This window comes from Lithobates pipiens, unplaced genomic scaffold (assembly GCF_037356315.1).
Source record: "Lithobates pipiens isolate NorthernLeopardFrog02 unplaced genomic scaffold, aLitPip1_a1.2 Scaffold_16, whole genome shotgun sequence".
NCBI lineage: Eukaryota > Metazoa > Chordata > Amphibia > Anura > Ranidae > Lithobates > Lithobates pipiens.
In genome coordinates this window covers 242,506,762-242,531,964 of record NW_027507748.1, presented here as the reverse complement: position 1 = coordinate 242,531,964, position 25,203 = coordinate 242,506,762, and the positions used below count along the sequence as shown (strand labels likewise).

General features: G+C 43.5%; 1 protein-coding gene across 8 annotated transcripts in view; it reads right to left on the bottom strand.

The window, feature by feature from the left end:
- The window catches only part of LEMD1 (LEM domain containing 1), a 399,416-nt gene that overhangs the window by 83,189 nt on the left and 291,024 nt on the right, over nt 1-25,203 (bottom strand). For 6 of the 8 annotated variants that reach the window (XM_077481225.1, XM_077481229.1, XM_077481231.1 and 3 more), the window contains 2 exons: nt 4,078-4,158; nt 2,533-2,625 (listed from right to left, as the gene is read on the bottom strand). In XM_077481225.1, the coding sequence (XP_077337351.1) occupies nt 2,533-2,625; nt 4,078-4,158 (174 nt within the window). The remainder of the gene's footprint in view (nt 1-2,532; nt 2,626-4,077; nt 4,159-25,203) is intronic. The other 2 variants (XM_077481232.1, XM_077481230.1) reach the window with 2 other exon arrangements.

The window sequence follows — 25,203 nt, the reverse complement described above, 5'->3', positions numbered from 1 at the left end:
GGTTTACTTCCTCTTTAAACAAAGGGCATTTATTTCTTCTCTTGACTGTCAAAAGAGTACTTTTCACACTTGAAATCTTTGGATGTATTTTTCCAAATCATTCCCAAATAGCCGATCTCCATGAAAAGGAAAACCAGTCAGGAGCCTTTTGCATGGTGCTTCGGCTGACCAATTTTTCAACCACAGGATCCTACGCTCTTTAATGGCGTCTATAGCAAAACATAATGCTCTTGGCAGTTCGGACAAATTCCGGGCTTGTTGTACAGAAACCTCCTTAAAGGGCCTGTCTAAACTGGTCCTTTAGGGATTGACAGATGCCTATTGCAGTGACTGCAGGCTGAGTAACTGCATCTGCCAAAGAAAAAGAGGATTTTAACAGGAATTCCAACCTTTTATCCATTGGATCCTTAACCCTTGCGTGATTCAAAATGTGTGCTACCAAAAGGTGGAGCAGAACGTTAAGGGGTTAAGCATAGTCCTAAGCACAAAGCAAAGGTACTATTTAAATGCACTAATTTCTGAACAATAGTCTGACAATAGAATGCCCCTAATAAAAGTTCAGCCTAGCGCTGGGAAAAAAAAATTATTTTCCACTATTGGGAATGCCCATATGCAGCCCTTACATGCCCCACTGCTCCTGTGTCTCTGGTAATCTGCCAGCTTGCTCTCCTAGCTATGCAGCAGAGAGACTGCTCTTGAAAAAAAGTTTCAGCCCTGCACTAGCACCGTATGTCCTCGTGGATGCTACATCCCACACACGGCGCTGCGCCTAGGCCCTGCCCCCTCCTTACAACACCCCACCCCCCTCCTTTGAATTTCAAATAGTTTCTGCGTGCCTGCGGACACATCAAGAGGAGAGGGGAGGAAAGACAGAGTCCTAAATGGCAAGCAGATAGGGGGAAAATTTTTCAGAGCAAAAACACAACCTCCTGACCCCATGGGAGGGGGGGGCTATATAAGGGGAGCAGCAACATTTTTTGAATTCCCCAATTCTTTTAGTCCCTCCAGGGGGGAGAAATGCAGAATGGCAGATCTCTTTACCTACATGAGGAATCCCTGCTGTGACAAGCTGCTGCTAAACCCACACAGACCGACACTAAGCTGAAGTGAACAACAAATTAAGGTATGTACATTTACTCCCTCTAGTGGAGACTTAGGGCATGACATTCCCTCCCCCAGGAAGAAAAACCATAGGTGGACTTTTCACAGTTCCTAGGCTTCTTCCCTTACCTTATCCTTGCTGCAGGATACTGCTAATGACAGACAATTCCAACCATCACCCATCACAATGGGCTGTGTTTAACAAACCTTCAAGGATCGGGTCCCTTTTTATTGAAGTTCCACTCCCTTGGACCTATATAGCACCCCGCCAGGTGAAACTTTAGTTAATGTGAGCATAACCAAATCACTAGATCCCGGGGTCCAGCCCTGCCTGGAGAGGAGTTACAGGCAAAACCTTGTTCTTATATGAGGCCCGGGTACCATCCACCTTGGCCTCAGTGGCACTTTGGCTGGATCAGGTCTGTGGAGGATCCCTCCAGTGGAGCTCCTCAGAGCACATCTTCACTCGTGACGAACACCTAAGACATTGGCGAAAAAACTGAGGTACTCCTGGTAGGAGGAGGGGTTATATAGGGAGTGAACTTCCTGTATTGAGTGTGCCAGTGTCCTTCACCTGAAGGTGCCTATATACCCATAAAGTTAATAACTATGGCTCTGTGTTCCGTGATGTACGATAAAGAAATATTGTTTTCAAAATTGATGCTTTTTGTTTATAGCGTAAAAAAAAAAAAAAAAAAAAAAAAAAAAAAAAAACGCTTGAAAAAAGTTGATCAAATATCACCAAAAGAAAGCTCTATTTGTGGGAAAAGGATGTCAATTTTGTTTGGGTACAGCATCGAATGACTGCGCAATTGTCAGTTAAAGCGACGCAGTGACATTGTAAAAAATGGCCTGGTTATTAAGCAGTCTCTAAGTGGTTAAAGAGCACACATTCAACAACTGGAACAACCACTACCTCGTTAAGGTGAGATACAAAAAGTGGGTCCCCTAATAGTGGTGCCATCAGTTGCTTACATTTTTTATAAAACCATTAATAGAATGGGTAAATGTATCAAAACATTTGGCAACAAAGTACTCCATACCACTTTCTAGTAAGGCCATTATCAAATTGCAGATGGTTCGGAAAAACCAATCTGGGAAAGCCAAGTGTTTGGCTACTCACTTTTGAGAATCTGTAGGACAGCTAGAAACAGACTGAGTAACTTCTCAGTGGCAAGCAGATCTATTATATGAACAACCACCTTTTTTATTTGCCTAGAGGCATGGCATTTATCTAGAGATCCGCTGTGTCCCCAAATGAACAGTGGGAGAAATCTAAGTAGCAAGTGTGCTATCGGAGAAGGCGGCTTAAATGTTTTTATATTTAAGGATTGATTATAAATACAAGTTACATTTTTTTTTCCTCAAGGAATAATACAATACACAATTAATGTGCCCACAACCATAGAAAAAATAAAATAAAATGATTGCCTGGTGTCTGTTCTGCTTCAAAAACACACAAGCCTTAGGTGTGTTAGCTGGAGATCTGTAGGTCATTGTGTTCTTGTCTGCAGTCACTTTTTCCTGGTGAATACAAACCTCATTAAAATGTATGTTTTTCTACATGTCTGATGTCTTAAGCTAGACATCCTGTTTTAGTACACCTGCAACAGTGAATCAAAACCATATATTGAAGCTGTAAGTTTTGTTGTAGAATATTCTTACTTTAAGTACAGAAAAAAAAAACAATTTTGCTGAATTGTTATGCAAGGAAACATATTGGGCATCTGGTTTTAATTCTGTAGAAAAGATAAAGTGGTTGTATGCCTGCAAAAAAAATAAATAAAAAAAAATAAAAAAACTAAGGCAAAGGCATAATGAGCTACTAGCTCATCCTGAAATACTTACTGTAGAAATGAAGCTCCAGCATCGCCTCCTGGTCAGGACTGTGGGAGCGGACCTGTTCCCTCTGCATTTATTTCGGGTTTGCGGTTCTGGTGCTGTGAGTGACCAGAGCTGCAAGGGCGTCACTCCCACACGTGCATGCGGGAGTCCTCTCTCCGGTAAGGAGCTCCGATTTTCCTGCCGGACCTTCAGAGCGCATTCGCCACTCAAGTCAGTGGCTGCATGCAAGGTGAATATCTCCTAAATTGTACAGGTTAAGGAGATATTTTACCTAACAGGTAAGCCTTATTCTAGGCTTACCTGTAGGTAGAAAATTTGAAAGTGGGGTATACAACCGCCTTGCGGCTTTACTGCCCGTTTCCTACTGCGCATGCGCGAGTCACGCAGCACTTTGTGAATGGGGCGCGCCATGTTCTGGGACACACAGTACCCAGAACACAGCGCGACCTATTACCCAGAAGATGCCGCACGGAGGAGAGAAGAAAGAAGATGTCCACGGAGGAGGAAGAGGCAGATTAGGATGATGTGCCTAGCAACAGGCATTTCTGGCAAGTAAAAAAAAAATAAAAATTTTCATTTTTTTTTTTTCTGATTTTTTTCAAATTTTTAATGTATTTTTTTTTTTTTCAGGGTGGCCCTCTACTTTAATGCTTTAGGTTCTAAGGGTGCAAGGTATTTTTTTATGGCTCAAATTAGTTAAAGTTGAACTCCAGGGCACAAAAACTTTCCATTATACACCAGTATATTCTTCAATAGCCACAAAAATTATAAATCTACTTTGTGTGCACCAAATGCATTTCCACCCTAGATATGAACTTGTAAAAGTAGCAGTGACATCATTACTGCACTATACATAGTCTGTGCAGAGAGCAGAGCTGTGTGAGGGGCCCCAACATGCTCCACCTTCCACAGGCTGCCTACAGAAAACTATGAGAGAGGGTGAAGACAAGACCAGTCACCCTACCAAAGAGCAGCAGTGATCGGTCCTGCACAGAGGTAAGGTTTCTCACCATATTACTACATAGATCTGGAATAAATAAAAAGCACACCAAACTCAAGAACACACACCAAATGTATTTAGACATTTGCTTATCTTTGGTTCAAAGATTCTAGCCTGAAACAGGGCATTACCTGACTTTTCAGAGCCTGATTTTTACCATCCTTATTTTTGTTCCCTGAAGTTTGGCCCAAAGAAGATCTCCGCTCCATCTGCTTAAACAAAATATGCTCCATTAGATTTTTTATATAATTTTCTGTATCTCCCCAGGTTTATTTTCAATATTAACCCATTCTTACCTTGTCTACTGAGGGCGAGTAAAAAAAAAAAAAAAAAAAAAGGAGCATATTTCACCCTGCCAGCAAATCCAGCGCTGTCACGTTGCCACCTGTTGAAAGCAGATGCACCGCTGGGTCTGGTGAAGCCTTCTGCTGGCTCCCTCTTCCAGGTCTTGCAGCTGGCCTCTTGATGCTATTGCACTGCACTTGCACAGTGGGTTAGACACAGCTCCGAAGGCTCCTGCAACTTATGACATACAGTGCCTTGCAAAAGTATTCACCCCCTTGGCTTTTTACCGATTTACAGCCTTCAGTTCAATGTTTTTTTAATCTGAATTATATGTGATGGATCAGAACACAATAGTGTAAGTTGGTAAAGTAAAATTAGAAAAGTATATACATAAAACAATTTTTCAGAAATAAAAAAAATGATAAATTGGCATGTGCATATGTATTCACCCCCTTTTTATGAAGCCCATAAAAACTCTGGTGCAACCAATTACCTTCAGAAGTCACAAAATTTGTGAAATGATGTCCACCTGTGTGCAATCTAAGCGTCACATGATCTGTCATTACATATACAGTCCTTTTTGAAAGGCCCAAGAGGCTACAACACCGAAGCAAGAGGCACCACCAAACACTGCCATGAAGACCAAGCAACTCTCCAAACCAGTAAGGGACAATGTTGTTGAGAAGTACAAGTCAGGGTTAGGTTATAAAAAAAAAAATCTACAAATCTTTGATTATCCCTAGGAACACCATCACATCTATCATAACCAAATGGAAGGAACATGGCAAAACAGCAAACCTGCCAAGAGACAGCCGCACACCAAAACTCACGGACTGGGCAAGGAGGGCATCAGAGAGGCAGCACAGAGACCTAAGGTAGCCCTGGAGGAGCTGGAGAGTTCCACAGCAGAGACTGGAGTATCTGTAAATAGGACAAGCCGTACGCTCCATAGAGTTGGGCTGTATGGCAGAGTGGCCAGAAGAAAGCCATTACTTTCAGAAAAAAACAAAATGGCACATTTTGAGTTTGCAAAAAGGCACGTAGGAGACTCCCAAAGTATATGGAGGAAGGTGCTCTGGTGGGATGAGACTAAAATGTAACTTTTTGGCTATCAAAGAAAATTCCATGTCTAGCGCAAACCCAACACATCACCCAAAGAACAACATAGTGGTGGCAGCATCAAGCTGTGGGGATGTTTTTCAGCAGTCAGGAATGGGAGACTGGTCAGAGTTGAGGGAAAGATAGATTTTGCTAAGTATAGGGATATTCTTGAGCAAAACATGTACCACTGTGTGATTTGAGGCTAGGACGGAGGTTCACCTTCCAGCAGGACAATGACCACAAACACCCTGCTAAAGTTCTTCACAAGCGCAAACCATCAAACCTGAAGGAGCTGGAGCAGTTTTGCAAGAAGGAATGGGCAAAAATCCAAGTGGTAAGATGTGGCAAGCTCATAGAGGATTATCCAAAACGACTTAGAGCTGTGATAGCCACAAAAGGTGGCGCTCTACAAAGTATTGACTTTAGGGGGGTGAATAGTTATGCACATTTTCTGTTATTTTGTCCTATTTGTTTGCTTCACAATAAAAAAAAAAAAAAAAAAACACAACATCTTCAAAGTTGTGGGCAATATTCTGTAAATTAAATTATGCAAATCCTCAATCAATGTTAATTCCAGGTTGTGAGGCAACAAAACACAAAAAATGCCGGGGGGGTGTGGGGGGGGGGTGAATATTTTTGCAAGGCACTGAAGGCATCTCAGGAGGCTTTGGGGCAGGAAGGACATGATTCTGGAATATGCTCTGCGCTCTGTATTTATTTTCATAATCGATATACAGCTGTCATGTGACCCAGCTCTTTCCACAGCCTATAAAACTTCAACAAAAGAAAACAGTGGTGTGACAGACCTAGCTGGGATCGAGGCTTTTGGAGGGAACTGAATGCAGGCCTCTTGCCGAATGATTATGGGCCCTGACATTTGGGGGGAACGGTGCTCTTTGTGAGCTGTATGCCTGGGGACCCCTGAGGTGTGTTACTTGGATTCAGGTCCATGCCCCCCCCCCCCCCCAAAGACGCACAGACTCTGGATATGTATGTGCCATGCTAGCAATAGACCGAATCACACTGTTGGGACACAAGCTCTTAGATGCCAATATCATCAACTCCAGCCACCTGTCTGCTGTCTTGTATAATGTAAATGAGTCGTCTGGCTTGACACAGATTCTAAAGAGTATTTCACCTATTGTTTGTGCTAATTAACCGTGCAATTGAATGAAGGAGTCCAGTGTTGATTTAGATAATTAGCTCATGTTAATTCTGTTTCTGGCTACAGTTGTATTGTTAGAATAATATGAGCAAGAGGGGAGGACATCCTCTTCTACTGTATTGATACTTGTCATTTTGGTTCTAATAAATCAGTCCATGTTAGCAGTGAAACAAGTCTCATCTTGTTTTGTGCTTGGGAGCATCTGATGGCTATAGTCAGACTGGGAGGAAGTGGTATAGGACGAAAGCACTCATGTGGAGTGTAGGGACGTTTCGTCACATTGGTGGCAAGCGGTAGATTGCTTCCTGCAGTCTGGGACATCCAAACCTCCACCTGGATCCAAGGTCTGGATAGCAGAGAGGAGGAGAGGTACAGATACCAGCCGCCATGGAAGAGGAATTCAGAAGGAGGTTTGCGAGAGATGCAGCTACAGCACAGAGGACCAGTATCAGAGCAGGTCCTGCTGGGATGGTTTAATTCTATCCGCTGCGAACGCTGGAAGGAAGCGCTAGCCCATGAGCAGCGTCACCAGGAAAGAGTTCTCCCCTCCAACCATGAAAGGTACTGGTCGCAGTATGGATTGCGGGTGCTGTTTTTTGGGAGAAAAAAAAAACGCACAAGGAGCAGACAGCTGAATTAAGCAGGCTGGTCTGGGCAGAGATGAAGCTGGATGAGAGTTAGAGCCCCCTGGTGGCATGTATCCCAAGCATGTCCCTGGATAGTGGATGACAGCCCAATGGAAGGCTTAAGCTACGGCAGCCTGGGACTGTTGTATGTGAAGCTGACAGGGGACTCTAACTTTAGGAGTGATTAGGAGTGGCGGTTGGACGAAATCATGGATTTCAGAGAAGGGCTACTGAACGTCTCGGAAGTGCACTGGAAGATATATCATTTCTGGCAGTTCAGGAATGGGAGCTGGAGATTGCCTACGGATGGCTGCTAGACTCTGCTCAGTGCCAGGGTTGGGCTCCCTTTGCCTGGGACTATAAGGAAATACCTGTTGAAAAATCTTAAATCCTGACTGAAGAGTCAGCGATGTGGCAGAGTAACAGTGTATTTTGCCAACCTGCCCCCCGCAGCTATGGACATGGAGGTCTTATGGCGGATGCAGCAAGTGCTGACTGACCGTGATGATCCTGGATGGAGGAATGTGCCTGTCCAGCAGCATGTCAGAGAATCTGCAGTGGAAAATCTGGAGATTGCCATCCCCAAAGCTGAAGTGCTGACAACAGGGCAGAGCTCTGCTAACCTCTGCTCTGGACCGATAGCATCTTCTGGGTTCCATGGACAGGAGATGGTGAACCTTTATCCCCAGACACCAGTTGCAGAGACTGGGGATTTGACTGACTTATCTGCTGAGGAAAAACAATCTGTTGAGCCCCCTGCAGAAGTGCTGGTATTAGGGTCAAACATCACTGTGCTCTGCCCAGCACCAACAGCAGTATCTCTGGAGTTACAAGAAACTTCCCCAGCTGAAGCGCTGGTCACTGGATAGAGGGTTCAAGACCTCTGCCCCACACCTATGGCAGTTTTGGAGGCGCAGAGTGAGAAGGTGGCAGTCACGTCCCAGCAGCCAGATCAGGGAATGGAAAAGAAAGCACCTGGCTCCCCTTCACAATGGCAGCTACGCAATTTGGGAGTGGAGGAAGCCAGCCTTCTGCCCCAACAGTTAACAGGAGCGGAGGATGTGGAGTCCCCAGCAGAAGTGCTGGCAACAGGGCAGAGTGCTACCAACCTCTGCCCAGCACCAGCAACAACTGTGGAGTTCCAGGGAGCCAGGGCAGTTGGCCCCTCTCTCCAGCGACAAGCTGAGGTAGTAAAGCTGCTACTCCCAGCCGAATCACTGGCAACAGAGCAGAGCGCCGCTGGCCTCTGCCTAGCACCTACAATGTCTCTACAGCTTCAGAAAGCTGGGGCAATCAGTCACAGTCCAGCAGCAGACGGCGCCCCAGAATGATGACACCAACCCAGCTAAAGTGCTGTCAACCAGACAGAGGGTCCAAGACTTCTGCCCTACACCTGTGGCAGTTCTGGAGGCCCAGGGTGAAGAGGTAGTGGTCACTCCTGAGCAGCAGATCAGGACCCAAGGAGAGAATGCAATCTGCACCTCACAACTGCAGCTTGAGCTGATATCGGTGGATGGGACTTCAGTCTTCACTTGTATAGCCCAGGGATGCTGGGCTATACAACACACAGACTCTGGATATCTACAGACACACAGACTCTGGATATGTATATGCAATGTTAGCAATAAACTGAATCACACTGTTGGGACACAAACTCTTAAATATCATCAACTCCAGCCACCTGTCTGTTGTCTTGTCTAGTCTGGCTTGACACAGATTCTAAAGAGTATTTCACCTATTGTTTGTGCCAATTAACCCTGCAATTGAATGAAGGCGTCCAGTGTTGATGTAGATAATTAGCTCATGTTAATTCTGTTTCTGGCTACAATTGTATTGTTAGAATATTATGAGCACGAAGGGGGGGGGGGGGGGGGAGACTGCCTCTTCTTACTGTATTATTAAAATTTGTCAATTTGGTTCTAATAAATCAGTCCATGTTAGCAGTGAAACAAGTCTCGTCTTGTTTTGTGCTTGGGAGCATCTGATAGCTATAGTCAGACTGGGAGGAAGTGGTATATGACGAAAGCACTAAAGTGCAGTGTAGGGACGTTACGTCACAATTGGCTTCACAGATCTTTCTTAGAACACATCACACAGAAGGCAATTGGATATTCCCTAGCTCAACAATGTTACTATCCAGTTAGGTTTTGTTCATTTAGGAGTGCATCCAGCTCTTTTTTACCCACTTCGGATTTACCGGCAATACGTTATTTTAATTGACAATTGCGTGGTCATGCAACACTGTAACCAAAATTGTATTTATATCAGTTTTTCCCTACAAATAGAGCTTTCTTTTGGTGGTATTTGATCACCTCTGTTTTTTTTTCTTTTGTGCTAGAGAAAAAAAAAAAAAAAGATTGACAATTTTGAAAAACAATTTTTTTTACCTTTTTGCTATAAAATTTCTTCAGCAATATAAGCCAATATGTATACCGCTTCATATTTTTGATAAAAAAATCCCAATAAGTCTATATTGATTGGTTTTCACAATATTATATATATATATACACACACACACACAGTGCCTTGCGAAAGTATTCGGCCCCCTTGAACTTTTCAACCTTTTGCCACATTTCAGGCTTCAAACAAAGATATAAAATTTTTATTTTTTGTGAAGAATCACCAACAAGTGGGACACAATTGTGAAGTGGAACGAAATCTATTGGATTTTTGAAACTTTTTTAACTAATAAAAAAATTTCAAGTGGGGCGTGCAAAATTATTCGGCCCCCTTGCGTTAATACCGTATATACTCGAGTATAGGCCGACCCGAATATAAGCCGAGGCCCCCAATTTACCCCCAAAAAACTGGAAAACTTATTGACTCGTGTATAAGCCGAGGGTGAGACATGGCTGTCCATCCCTGTGTGTCCGTCCATCCCTGTGTGTGTGTCCGTCCATCCATCCCTGTGTGTGTGTCCATCCATCCATCCATCCATCCATCCCTGTGTGTGTGTCCGTCCATCCATCCCTGTGTGTGTATCCATCCATCCACCCATCCCTGTGTGTGTGTGTGTGTGTGTGTGTGTATTCATCCATCCATCCATCCCTGTGTGTGTGTGTGTGTGTGTATCCATCCATCCATCCATCCATCCCTGTGTGTGTGTGTGTGTGTGTGTGTGTGTGTGTATCCATCCCTGTGTGTGTGTGTGTGTGTGTGTGTGTGTGTGTCCGTGCAGCCTTGTGTGTGTGTCCAGCCTACCTGTGTCCCAAGCCTCCGTCCCGAGCCGCCGTCGTCCCGAGCCGCCGTCGTCCCGAGCCTCCTCTGTCCCGAGCCTCCTCTGTCCCGAGCCTCCTCTGTCCCGTGCCTCCTCTGTCCCGTGCCTCCTCTGTCCCGTGCCTCCTCTGTCCCGTGCCGTGCCGATGGATCGCCGCTCCAGGATCGCCGCTCTTCTCGGCGGCCATTCTACAATTCAAAAGCCGCGCCTCCTTCTCCGCCTCCGCCTGTGATAGGCGGAACATTCAATTTCCCAGCAGCCTGTGTTCCGCCTATCACGGACATCCTCTCATACTCGTCCGTAGTATGAGAATGAACGGATGTCCGTGATAGGCGGAACACTGACTGCTGGGAAATTCAGTGTTCCGCCTATCACAGGCGGAGGTGGAGAAGGAGGCGCGGCTTTTGAATTTTAATGTCCGCCGTCTGTCTGCTCGATACGCTGATCGAGCAGTCAGACAGCGGTGACTCGAGTATAAGCCGAGGGGGCACTTTCAGCCTCAAAAAAGAGGCTGAAAATCTCGGCTTATACTCGAGTATATACGGTACTTTGTAGAGCCACCTTTTGCTGCGATTACAGCTGCAAGTTGCTTGGGGTATGTCTATCAGTTTTGCACATCGAGAGACTGAAATTCTTGCCCATTCTTCCTTGCAAAACAGCTCGAGCTCAGTGAGGTTGGATGGAGAGCATTTGTGAACAGCAGTTTTCAGCTCTTTCCACAGATTCTCAATTGGATTCAGGTCTGACTTTGACTTGGCCATTCTAACACCTGGATACGTTTATTTGTGAACCATTCCTTTGTAGATTTTGCTGTATGTTTGGGATCATTGTCTTGTTGGAAGATAAATCTCCATCCCAGTTTCAGGTCTTTTGCAGACTCCAACAGGTTTTCATCCAGAATGGTCCTGTATTTGGCTGCATCCATCTTCCCCTCAAATTTTAACCATCTTCCCTGTCCCTACTGAAGAAAAGCAGGTCCAAACCATGATGCTGCCACCACCATGTTTGAAAGTGGGGATGGTGTGTTGAGGCTGATGAGCCGTGTTGCTTTTACGCCAAACATATCGTTTTGCATTGTGGGCAAAGTTCGATTTTGGTTTCATCTGAACAGAGCACCTTCTTCCACATGTTTGGTGTGTCTCCCAGGTGGCTTGTGGCAAACTTTAGACGAGACTTTTTATGGATATCTTTGAGAAATGGCTTTCTTCTTGCCACTCTTCCATAAAGGCCAGATTTGTGCAGTGTACGACTGATGGTTGTCCTATGGACAGACTCTCCCACCTCAGATGTAGTTCTCTGCAGTTCATCCAGAGTGATCATGGGCCTCTTGGCTGCATCTCTGATCAGTCTTCTCCTTGTCTGAGCTGAAAGTTTAGAGGGACGGCCAGGTCTTGGTAGATTTGCAGTGGTCTGATACTCCTTCCATTTCAAAATGATCGCTTGCACAGTGCTCCTTGGGATGTTTAAAGCTTGGGAAATCTTTTTGTATCCAAATCCGGCTTTAAACTTCTCCACAACAGTATTACGGACCTGCCTGGTGTGTTCCTTGGTCTTCATGATGCTCTTTGCGCTTTCAACAGAACCCTGAGACTATCACAGAGCAGGTGCATTTATACAGAGACTTGATTACACACAGGTGGATGCTATTTATCACCATCAGTCATTTAGGACAACATTGGATCATTCAGAGATCCTCGCTGAACTTCTGGAGTGAGTTTGCTGCACTGAAAATAACGGGGCCAAATAATTTTGCACGCACCACTTTTCAGTTGTTTTTTTGCTAAAAAAGTTTAAATTATCCAATAGATTTCATTCCACTTCACAATTGTGTCCCACTTGTCGGTGATTCTTCACAAAAAATTAAAATTTTATATCTTTATGTTTGAAGCCTGAAATTTGGCAAAAGGTTGAAAAAGTTCAAGGGGGCCGAATACTTTCGCAAGGCACTGTATATATATATATATATATTTTTAACTAGTAATGGCAGCGATCAGCGACTTATAGCGGGATTGCAATATTGCAACAGACCGGACACTGACATTTTCTTGGGGACCAATGACAGTGATCAGTGCTAAGACTATGCACGGTCACTGTACTAATGACATTGGCTGGAAAGGGTTTATCAGGGTGGGTCACTCAAAGGGTTAACTGTGTGCCTAGCTAGTGTTTTTTTATAGTGTAGAAGGTACCTTTACTAGGGGAAGGCATGAATCAGTGTCCCTGCTTTGCTGGGTGATTGGCTTGTGTCTGTGGCCAGAGTCCGTGGCACCCGCAGATCAGCTCACATTGTGTAGAATCACATTTCTTACGGTGAAGTAGACTTTCCATATATGAAGGTTAAACCTCGTACTTCAGATGTAGAGTGCCCCCTTGTCCTGAGGGAGCCTTAAAGTGAATAGCTACACCAAGTTTACTATAAGGACCATTTTATAAATGGTGATCATACCCCCCCCCCCCCTTATTGTCTCTTATAAAATTCAGCTTTGCTAATCTTTCATTGGAGGTGGATGTATTCCAATACTTGAATGAAGAGAATAGACACTTCTTATACATAGGGAGACATGCACAGCTGAGGTTGTTAATCACCTGTGTGCGGAAAGGGCAGATTACATGGTGCTGGGATAACCTTCAGAATTGACTCATGCAAATAGAGGAAGGAAAAAGCAGATAAGAACTGCACTATGTGTTTTGGTGCTAGCTGTAATGATTTTTATAGCATTTCTACAGAGTAGGATTTTAGTTACAAGTGTAGTGATTGGAAGATAAAGCTCCCCCCTATTGATATCCAAATGAACATGCTGGACTAGTTTATGAGCTCAGCACAGGCAGTTAGGTTACAGGATATGATGTAGCAGGAAATGGGGAAGGGCAATAGGACTTTGAACAAACCATATGCTCAAAGGACAGACTTGTTCTAAAACAAAGGAGCAACAGTTGTGCTGGATAACTTTGGAGGAAATAGATGTTTTGTGCGGGACTCTGAAGGAAGGAACCATCAATGGAATGCCCAAGTTACCATATTTTTTGCTCCATAAGACGCACCTAACCATAAGACACACCTAGAAAACAAAAAAAAACTAAATATTCTGAACCAAATGGTATTAAAATATTTTCCAGTGCCCATGAAATGCAGAGTGACCATTACCATAGAAAATGCAGTGACCATTACCATAGAAAGTATTGGCAGGGTATGGCAGAGTATTGGAGGGAAGGCTGTGACTGCGGGCTGCATCTGTAGTGCCCACAGCGCTGCTGCCATCCAATCTCTCCCCTCCACTGTACAGATCTGTACACAGAGGGGAGAGAGGAACCGGCGTCATCTTGATGCCGGTTTGTTTACAAGTGATCACTCCGTCATTTGACGGAGCAATCACATTGAAAATAGCAGGTGCACCAAGATGGCCGCCGCTCCGGAGCTAGGCCGAAGCTGTGGCCTTTCCTAAGGCCAAGGCACGCTCGGGAGCGTGGCGCCAAGCTTATATTCGCACCATAAGACGGGGGCACATTTTCCCCCATATTTCTGGTGGAAAAAAGTGCGTCTTATGGTCCAAAAAATACGGTAAGTAGCGGTTTACTATACCTATCCCATACATTGTACATGCTTATTTGTTAGAAAGGATAGCTAGTTTGCACATTGTAGGCATATTTTGTTATACTTTGTATGCTATACATTGTATATCCTACAGTTGTATGTGCAGCTTTTGTTTAGTAAAGCAAATGTTAATACACTAGAGAGGTCTAAGCTTCCTTAACTTATACCACAAAGAACCTCAATAGACACCAAGCAATACAAAGAGAGAGGGAGGGGTGGGTACTGTGTTCTTTACTGCCTTACAAGAAGAAGATTTTACAGGGAAGTCAAAAATCCTTTTTCTTGACTGTACAATACAGGACACAGATGACCAAGACATCCAAAAGCAATACAAAAAAGGTGGTGGGCAACACAGCAACAAACAAGAGTGCAAGACCCTAAAGCCCCGTACACACTATCAGTTTTTCTGCTGAGTTTTTCCTTCAGGTTTACCAAAACCATGTAGTGCAAGGGCCTGCCTGATTGCATACAAATTGAAACTCCTAAGGTTTGACCTCATATTATATGGTTTTGGTAAATCTGAAGGAAAAACTCAACAGAAAAACTGATAGTGTGTATGGGGCATAACTGTAGCACTTTACAGTCCAAGGTGGCATCAAGCAGTGAATTAAACATCCACCTTGTAAAACTTTGCAAACGTATGCAGTACCTCTTTATATAATGGAAGAAAAGAGCTTTAACTACCAAATACAATAAGGCTTTTTTCACAATAAGAGCTAAAAAAAATAAAAATAAAAAAATAATGTGAAATTGACTCCCTCAAGAACTAGTTCTGGCCAGCCCAGATTTTTTTTTTTTTTTTTTTTAGAGCAAAGGAGCTAGATGCATTCCTTAATGTACAAAATATATCTGGATATTAACATTTAGATGTAAAAGCACCATGGATTTTTGATCCAGGGAATATCTGATGGTCTCCTGAGGGATCAGGAAGGTTTTTTTCCTCCTCCCCCAGAGAACGGGACCATTCTTTATTAATTTTTCTTTTTGCCTTCCTTTGGACTGACTGTGGATATAGTATTGTGTATATGGAGGTTTTCTATTTGTTTATTTTTTTCCTATTTGCTAAACTAGATGGACTGGGTGTCATTCATCAAAGCCAGAGGCTGAGAAGCAGAATGGTAGATCAGGCCCTAAGACAGAAGGTCTAGAAGATGCCAAAGGGAATCTGCCAGAAGCCGAAGTATGTCCGAGTACCAAACCTTCCTGGGCCAGTCTGGTGTCACAAGAATCAATGCAATGCCCTATGACTTTATGCTGTGGAGCAGTTGGTGATGGAGGTTCAGTGGATGAAAAGCATAGATCAGGCAAAACTAATACCAATATGGGTCACAACAGCATCCACTGCAAAAGCTTAAGGATTGCTAGACTTGGCGTTGAACCTATTCAGTTTGTTGTTGAACAAAGTTACTAACAGGCCCACAACCAGCATCCTCTACCTGCAATAACAACCCTGCAAAAAACTCTGAAGGGACCACTCTCCTTGATTCAGACGCTGACGGTTGAGAAAGTTGGTCTGCCAATATTCTATGCCGGGAATACGGTTGAAAGTTGGTCTGCCAATATTCTATGCCGGGAATATATACTGCAGTCAGGGCCTGAACAAGGTGCTCTGCCCAGGTCATAATCCTTTCCACTTCCAAGTCATTGGGAGAATTGACTTCCCTGACTTCCCCCTTTAAAATTATCACATTTCATTGCTTTGCAGTCTGAAATGAAGGCAGACACAGTTTTTGTTTTATCAAGCTGTATTTACTCAGTGCAACTTATAACATCCAAGTGAAAGCTAGAACACCAACATGTCAGAAAAAAAAAAAATCAAACAGATTTACTGCTGCGCACCCCTAATCTAAAAGAGACAGGATGATGTACATGTACGTGATCCTGCTTGCCCTTTCTGCAGTAAATGTTCTGTGGCCGAGTAGTAATCGATTAATAAAAGAGGCTAGATGTTCAAAGAAACTTTGGCCAGAATGTGCACCAAACAATTTTTACAGACCGATTCAGCAGACCAGTATTTTAGCCAAAGAATCCTGTGCATCTGAACAGACAGGAGGCCAAGTCTGAACATTTGCTGGACAGAATCCCCAAGACCTTTGAAAGGCCAAAGACCTTCCAAACGTATTGTGTGGACTAGGTTTCAAGCACTGAAGTAAAGAGTGATCTGTGAGAATAGAACCCGAGTCATGAGCCTTATGTTTGGACCAGACAACAAGGGTTTCACAGATCTCCAGAGGCGCAATGACATGCTGCATGGTAGTCGCAAAAGAAGCCTTAAAAAGCAATTCAAGTTTTTTTGCCCACTGCGTCCCTTCAACCCTGTACATTTGCAACAGGAACTGAGAGATCTACTGAGGCAGGAACTATCAGAATCCACAGGAGTTTGTTTTTTAATAAAACTTCTCTTCCATTGAATATTGCTTATAAAAGCATTTCAAAGATAACAAAAACCTTTCCAAATGTGACCAGTCACCATATAAAGCTTTCTCTACCACAGAAAATGCACAGAACTAGTAACTTTTAGTTGGACAGAAACACCTCATTCACCAGCACAGAATTGATATCAGAGTTCTAGAGACTGGTCGAAAAGGCATTTTTCTGTGGAGATTCTCCATTAATCAGATGCAGCGCTTCCTATTTTTGTGGGTTATTAAAAATATTAAACAGAGGGGAAAAAAAAAAAAAAGCCTTTGTGGCCCTGGGGCATTTCAAGCATGCCCGTGAGTTTTCCCATAAAATCTTACAGGAGGAATGGGAAGTGTCTGATGCCACGTACACAACCGGACTTTCCGGCAGACTAGGTCCGATCATGTGTGGGCTAGTCCACTCATTTTTCGAAAACAAAAAAAATCTGCCGGATCTAGAAATGGAACGTTTCAAATCTATCCAACAGACTCAATGCCAACAGACTAAAATCAGGAAAACCGTTCATCTGTGTGCTGGTTCGACGGACCAAATACGACGCAAGGGAAGCTATTGGCTACTTGCTATTGAACTTCCTTGTTTAGTCCTGTTTACGTCATCACATTCAAAACAAACGGACTTATGAATGGACTTAGTCCATTCATGTGTGGCCAAGTCCATTTGTTCGGAAAGTCTGTCGGAACTACGCCGAAAGTCCGTCGGACCTAGCATACCCGAAATTCCAGTTGTGTATACGCGGCATAACAGTATTGAAGAGGAAGAAAAATCAGGAGGATACACGCCTCTGTTGTCTGAAGTAGTGTCTTTAGTGGGGCATCCACCACCACATTGACTAGCTGGCAAAAGGTTTGCTTGGACGCCCCCTGACATCCATCCTTCAATTATCTCCTCTGGGTTTTCAGAGCAGTGTGGCAAGGGTTAAAACTGCCCAGAAGTTAATACAGTGTCCCACAGCTGTAATATGCCCTACCAAGGCAAAAAAAATAAAAATCAGACTGCAAAAAACGTGGATAAAAAGGATCACAGCAGCTCACTTAAATCCTCTTAAAAGTGTGCCTCCTCCAAAATGTGCTGTCAAATAGCTGGCCAGAGTTAAAAGGGCAGTGTAATGCCTGGTACACACAAAAATTATCGAATTAATGATTTTTTTTTTCATGTTAACCTCAGATCAAACCTTAAGAGTTTACTAAAGTCACGAAAATTCTCGTACGGCAGAATAAAAATTTGGAAGTGATGTAATGTGTTGCAGTTTCGAACGACAACTGTACTGATTGAATTAAAATTGTACGATCTGGCATTGAACGGGAAACATTTTCAGGCCTGCCTGATCAAATAATATAGGAGGAGCTGTCATGATTGGCTCTCAAAAGCTCTGTACTGACGATCCGATTATTGTACAATCACTCCGAAAGTGGTATTTTCCATACAATTTTCTGATCGTGTGCACAGGACTTTAAGTGTATTTAAACCCGATTCATTAAAGCGGAGGTCCACCCTAAAATGGACCTTCCGCTCATCGGATTCCTCCCCCCCTCCGGCGCCACAATTGGCACCTTTCAGGGGGGAGGGTGGTGCAGTTACCTGGATAATCCAGGTAACTGCACCCACTTCCGGGCTAGCTCTCTGCGGAAAGGGGCGTACATTACGCCCCTTTCCGCAAGTGCCCGCCCCCTTCTGCAAGTGCCCCGCTGCCTGCTGGGAAACACACAGATCCCAGAGGCAGCGGGGACCGTCCTCATAGCGCAGCGCGGCTCGCGCATGCGCAGTAGGGAACCGGGAAATGAAGCCGAAAGGCTCAATTTCCTGATTCCCATACCCAAGATGGCGGCGGCAGCACTCGAGTGTCGATCTAGAGATCGGCTTCGGGTGCCGACATCGCGGGCGCGCTGGACAGGTAAGTGTCACTATTTTAAAAGTCAGCAGCTGCAGTATTTGTAGCTGCTGACTTTTAAAAAAAAAAAAAAACGCGGAGTCCCGGCGGACTCCCGCTTTAAATTTGAGATGGTAACATATCTTTAGTGTTTTTTTTTTCATCTCTCTTCAAAGCACTATGTCCCTATATTTTGCTCTGTAGCTCTGTTATCAGCCTGATAACTTCTCACACGTTCTCAGAGGGGGGAGATATAATTGCGCGTCGGGAGGGGTTTTACTTTCTCTTTTGCTCCCTGCAAGGCCTGCGAATTAAAAGCATAATGGGCTAGTATGTGATGACACTTACCTGCAAATGAAGCCCACGTCCATCTTTGCTCCTCTTCCTTCCAGGGCCACGTACTCCAGCTCTGCGACTGGCCAGAGCCGTGTGAGGTCACTTCCCATAAAACGTCCCTTGCCGTCAGTAATGGCACATGCTGGGGGAAGAAACAGCACAGTGGTCTGCTTCTTCACAGCGCATGTGCCGATTATGACATCATTGCACATTTAGGAGATATTTCCACTACCTATAAGTAAGCCTTATTCTAGGCTGTGTAACGGCTCTGAAACTGAGGAACTTTCTGTTACTAAATCACAGCACACAGGAGTGTGAAAAGCATTGCACCATTTTTGAAATCCATCCTGCACAGCAAGATGGAGGACAGCGCTCTTCTGTTGGAAGCTGAAAGCTTCATATCACTTGTCCGGGCACATAATTGTGTCTATGATCCTAAACATCCACCTTAAATAATAAATATATATAAATATATATAATAAAAATCATGCCCAGAAGAATTGAAATGGGAGGTAATCTCATGCCAAGTAATTTTAGGTCCCGTTTGGATAGCACCCAGAAACCGGATAAAGGTAAATTAGCTGTATACTGCAGCTATGTTTTGCCTAGCCCTCTAGCATTATTGCAACAACATCTGTTGCATACATCTGAGCCAGCCATGCGATTTCTCCCACATGTTTTTCTTGTTGTGAAGCTGCACTTGTTGAAGACATGTGCCAGCTATACAGTCTCCCATTGTTTAGCCTGTTTCATTTTGTTTTGCAAACTTATCCCACTATCTGCAGCCATCTAACAGCGCTGCTGCATATACTCTGCATGTGGGGTGCGATTTAAAGGAGTTGTAAAGGCAGGTTTTTTTTTATCTCAATGCATACTATGCATCAAGATAAAAAACCTTGTGTGTAGAAGCCACCCCAGCACCCCCATAATTACTTACTTGAGCCCCATCTCTCTCCAGCGATGTCCACAAATGCCCAGGACAAACCTCCTGATTGGCTGAGACATATCATTGGTGCCATTGGCAGCTGTCAGTCAATCAGGGGAAAGAGGGGGGGGGGGGCTCTATGTCTGAGTAGACACATGGAGCTGTGACTGTGGGGCTGCTGACTGTGGGGGGCACTCAACAATCTTACTAAAATAACTTACATCAAAAGCAATAACAATACAGATGAACTCCTTTTGACAAGGAGAGAAAATACAGAGGGTAAAATAAGTATTGAACACGTCAACATTTTTCTAGGTAAATACATTTCTAAAGGTGCTATTGACATGAATTTTTTACCACGTCAGTAACAACCCATGCAATCCATACATGCAAAGAAACCAAAACAAATAACATAACTTATTTTCTTTGAAACAATTGTACCTGCTAATTCCAGGTCTTTCTGAAGCTCTCCACAACTGGTCCTTGGATCTTGGACAACTCTTTTGATAATTCTTTTTTACTTCTCTGTCAGAAATCTTGCGAGAAACACCCGGTCATGGCTGATTTATGGCAAAATGATGTTCTTTCTTTCTTTTCTTGATCGAGCCCCTTGCTTTAACCCAGGGGTTGACAAATTTGCTTGGAATCTAGGAGCCAGCTTAAAAAGTTAGGAGCCAGGTCCGTGACGGCGATCCGGACCTGTCCCTGGCCTGACATGGAGACGAGTGAGGGGAAGATAGCAGCGCCGTCGCCGCCCCCCCCCCCCCCCCCCCGTCTCCAAGTCATTGCCCATAGCTCTTAGAGGGACATTTTATTTTATTTTTTCAAATGACAATTTTTTTTTCAATTGCATTTTAGTGTAAATATGAGATCCGAGGTCTCTCTGACCCCAGATCTCATATTTAAGAGGACCTGTCATGCTTTTTCTATTACAAGGGATTTTTACATTCCTTGTAATAAGAATAAAAGTGACACAACATTTTTTTTAAAAGAACAGTGGAAAAAAAAAAAGTTAAAATAAGCAGAAAAAATAATAATTTTTAAACACGCCCTGTCCTGCCCGCATATAAAATCGGTGTTCGAACCACACATAGGAGGTAGCGCCGTGATCGGTAGAGCGAGAGCAATAATTCTAGCCCCAGACCTCCTCTGTAACTCAAAACGTGCAACCTGTAGAATTTTTTTAAACGTCGCCTATGGAGATTTTAAAGGGTAAAAGTTTGTCGCCATTCCATGAGCGGGTGCAATTTGGAAGCGTGACATGTTGGGTATCAATTTACTTGGCGTAACATTATCTTTCACAATATAAAAAAAAAATTGGGCTAACTTTACTGTTGTCTTATTTTTTTATTAACTAAATTATTTTCCCCAACAAAAGTGCGCTTGTAAGTCCGCTGCACAAATACGGTGTGACAGACAGTATTGCAACAACCACCATTTTATTCTCTAGGGTGTTAGAATAAAAAATATATATAATGTTTAGGGGGTTCTAAATAAAGGGAAGAAGATGCAGGTAATATAAAACAGGCAGAGGAAACTTTGCAGAGGAAATTAGCATTGCTGGTTTGTCATACCAACAACGACCACAAGAGGGCGCCAGATTCCATAAGGAATCATAGGACCGCAGAAGGCCTCAAAGCCGCGGCCTAAATTTTCGGCCGCCGGCGGAACGGCCCGACGCGATCACGCTGGGGGGGTCCACAGAGACAGGATACCCCCAGCTGTGCTGCCCCAGGCGCGAGGTCGCTATTTCTAGTCGCCAATGCGACCTGGCGACCGGGTTTTGTCGAGCCCTGCTTTAACCCATCATGAGATGTTTCTTGTGTGACCTTGGTAATGAGACACCTTTTTATAGGCCATCAGCTGAGAACTGAACCAGCTGATATTAATTTTGCACTGAGAAGGGGCAGGATTGCTTTCTAATTACTGATAGACGTCAGCTGGTGTCTTGGCTTTCTATGCCTTTTTGCACCTCCCTTTTTTCATGCGTTCAATACTTTTTCCCTGTGTCCTTCCATTTTAGTACACAACTAAATTTCTGAAGTATTTGTTTTGGTTTCTTTTCATGTATGGATTGCATGGGTTGTTACTGACATGTGGTGAAAATTTCACATCAATACCCCGTTTCCCTGAAAATAAGACCTAGCGTGATTGTCGGTGATGGCTGTAATATAAGCCCTACACCCCCAAATAAGCCCTAGTTAAAGTCCTTGTAGGTATTTTCAGGGTAGGGCTTATTTTCAGGGGAAACAGGGTAGGGCTTATTTGGGGGGTAGGGCTTATATTGCAGCCATCACCGACAATCACACCAGGACTTATTTTCGGGGAAACAGGGTAGCACCTTTAAAAACATTACCTAGAAAAATGGCGATGTGTTCAATATTTATTTTACCCGCTGTATACTGTACATAAATATATCAATGCCTTGCTGTTCCCTTTACACGGGGCAATCTGGGTCATAAGAAGAAGTCTAGCTATGGGGCATTCAAATAAATTGAACTAGCATGTTATTTTTGGAGCCAAAAAAGAAAACAAAGAGCAAGCACAGAACTATACAAAAGTTTAGTATGTTTTATCAAAGCACTGTTTATTTTCTACAATTTTTTTTTTAATGTACTTATGAAACCTTGTGCACATAATAGCTTTTATATGTTTAATATTGCAAAATAATGTTGATCTGTGTCTTCAATGCATTGCTAGTTGATCCCTGACTACTCACATGATAACGCAAGGTCATATGGTGCCGTGAGGTACAGAGAGTTTTCATCTCCATCACTCAAAAGCTCTCAAACAGAAAGTGAATGGACTGAGCCAGACACAGCTCAGTCTGGGGAAGTAGGTAGAGAAGCTTTCTTTTTTTCACCAGTTTTGCAGAGGATAGAAGCTGGCTCAGAAAATGTTGACCTGCACACAAATTCAGCAAAAGGTCCTCCAGGGGAGTATGTGAAGTACTGCATCTGAACAGGCTATAAAACCAAAATCAGTGCATTACAGAGATTAAAGACTGCTGTACATTAAGGGCTTGTTCACACCTGCCTGCATTTTTTTGACATGTCTACATTTCTCTATACAGAACAACAATGCTCAACAAAAATGTGACATGAATGAAAGCAATTGCTTAAGTCATTAAACTGTACTATCTGCATTATAGGATTGCTACCCAAGGCAGGCAGGCTAAAGCACAAGCCGCTGCATTAAAAAAAAAAAAAAAAAAAAAAAAAAAAAAAAAAAGGCCAATCTGCTCAACCAGTCTCATCGGTTTCTCCCCGATATGCTTCTGACTGGTACTTGGTGTAAAACTGTGCTGTTCTTTAATTTTTTCCTCCTATCCTCTGTGTGCCCCTGAATTTTCATTATAAGCCATTGCAGCATGCATGCTATGTGTCTGAAGATGCGCCACAGGACCCATTGACTAACAGTGATGGGCTTGGGCGTGTTTGGATCGAAACCGCCAGGAAGCCACCACTGTATACCACCAATCGTAGGTAATGAGGCATTTCCTGACTGGCAGCTGCACATATACACGCTGCCTATGAATGGCAGTGTGTAGTGCTGGCTTCCTGGCGGGTTCGATCCGAACATGCCCAAGCCCATCACTATTGACTAACACACATGCCCCTTAAGCTTCAGGTGGTAGTAATCACTGCAGCTAATGTCCTATACGGTGCATACAATGTCTGTAGAGCCAGTTTCATCTGGATCAGACAGTTACTGCAGAGCCCACCCTGCTGCACAGTGACTCCCAAGAACTGCAGCTAACCGTGTACTGTAAGTTGTAGTGTGCCTCACCATGTATGAATGCACATTTGTCTGCAAGTTAAAAGTGCTGACTTGCTGTGTTCCTCATTTCAGTTAGGTGACAATGCGTGCTGCATTATCCAGTAAGGAGTACTGGTGGTGAGATGGGAGTAGGCGAGAGATCTGTACTGGGGATGGAGTGGGAGGAGGGGGTGCTCTGGGTACTTGGGAAGGAAGGAGAAGGAAAGAAAGGGGAAATCTGTACTGGAGGAGAGGTGGGAGCTGGTGCATTTTCTGTGTACTGGGGAAGGAGGAAAGCAGAGCTCTGTACTGGGGGGTGAGAGGATTGGTGTGCATCTTGTACTGCGGAAGGGGAAGCTCTGTATTTGGGGGTCATGGGTGGGAGTAGGGGAGTTTCTCTGTACACTGGGCTGTTCTGTGCACTGGGGAAGTGACACCACCAGCTCAGGGAAATACCACTGACCCAGGGACATTTTGTTAATTCCAGTCACATCACCAACTCCAGGGACATCTTTTCCATTTCTGTGTCACCTCAACACAGGGATATTTTTTTCCATTTCAGTGACGCCACCAACCCAGTACCATTTTTCCTTGGCCACCGTTAGCCCCAAATTTGTGCACCAAATTTTAAACTTTTCACTAGTACCATTTCATTGCATGCTGCAAACATTTTGGCGCTTACCATTTCGGGCCCTGACCCCTTCTTTACCCAATGGGGAGCACCAGACACACTGGTTGACTTTGTCCAGGCACTGCATAAATTAAATTATCTAGATTACAGAAATGGGATATTGACATATAGCTGAACTCATACATCTAAATTTCTCAACACTCATGCAAATTCTATAATTCTTATTGTAATTCATTTATCTTAAAAATAGTTACACTAAAGTAGAAGAAAAAAAAAAACTCAGACCCCAAACACACCTATATTACATGATCCAGAAGGTTAATACGATACATTAGATTGCCTAGGAAAAATATACACCAGCTATACAGTAGATCTAATTTAGAATCAGAAATTGAATTCAGAAAATAATTTAAATCAGAATTTAATTTTGCTGAAAAACATGCTGGTTTTCAAACTGTGAAACCTTGTCATATGGAAATACAGTTGTACCTATGATAGCCGGCATTAAACCCAAAAGTAAACAATATACTGCATCTTACCAATTTTTAGATGTGTTGGCTGTATTCGTTTTCTTTTTTAGGCCCTCTTATTTTCACCTGGTGATCCTGCCACCAAGTCTGTTTTTCAAGAGAACAAGCTGTCCTACAGATGTAGCAGTTAGAAGGTTGAGACAACTCATTGGGTGCTAACAATGATCAGCCATTATGTAAAAACTTTATCCCACAAGAAAAAAGAACACGTTGCTGCAACTGCTTAAAAAGTGTTAGCTAGGGTTTGGCTTCAATTTGTTAGTGCTTCTAAATCTGCTAGTACATCTAACATCACCCTCCCCCCAGACCGGCAATGCTACAGGTATCTCTGTTGCTCCTTCATCCAGAGTGTAGCCACCCTAATACAGATGATGCGTTACTGGCCCAATCCCCAGGTGAAAATAGAGGGGGAAAAAAAAAAAACTTAAAAAAAGAAATCACCACATCTAATGATTTGGAAGCTACACTAAATTAGATTTTTGGCTTGGGTTTAATATGGCTGTAAGGGCACACCTTCTGTCTAAATTAGCCCTAGTATGTTTATGTATGAATGCAAGTTAGGGACCTTAGATTTTAAGTTCCTTGAGAGCTTGTTGTGCTATAACTGTAACCTGTAATAAATCAATAATAAAATGTCTGTATGAGTTGTCATTTTCCAACTGAACTATTAAGGAATAATAAGTTATTAGGGCCAATGACTCCTGCAACATCAGATTGGACTTAAACTTCAAGTAACCTAAAGTCTACACTTTCCTGTTTTAAAAAAAAATATTTTTAGACCCTTTTATTTGACTGCTGC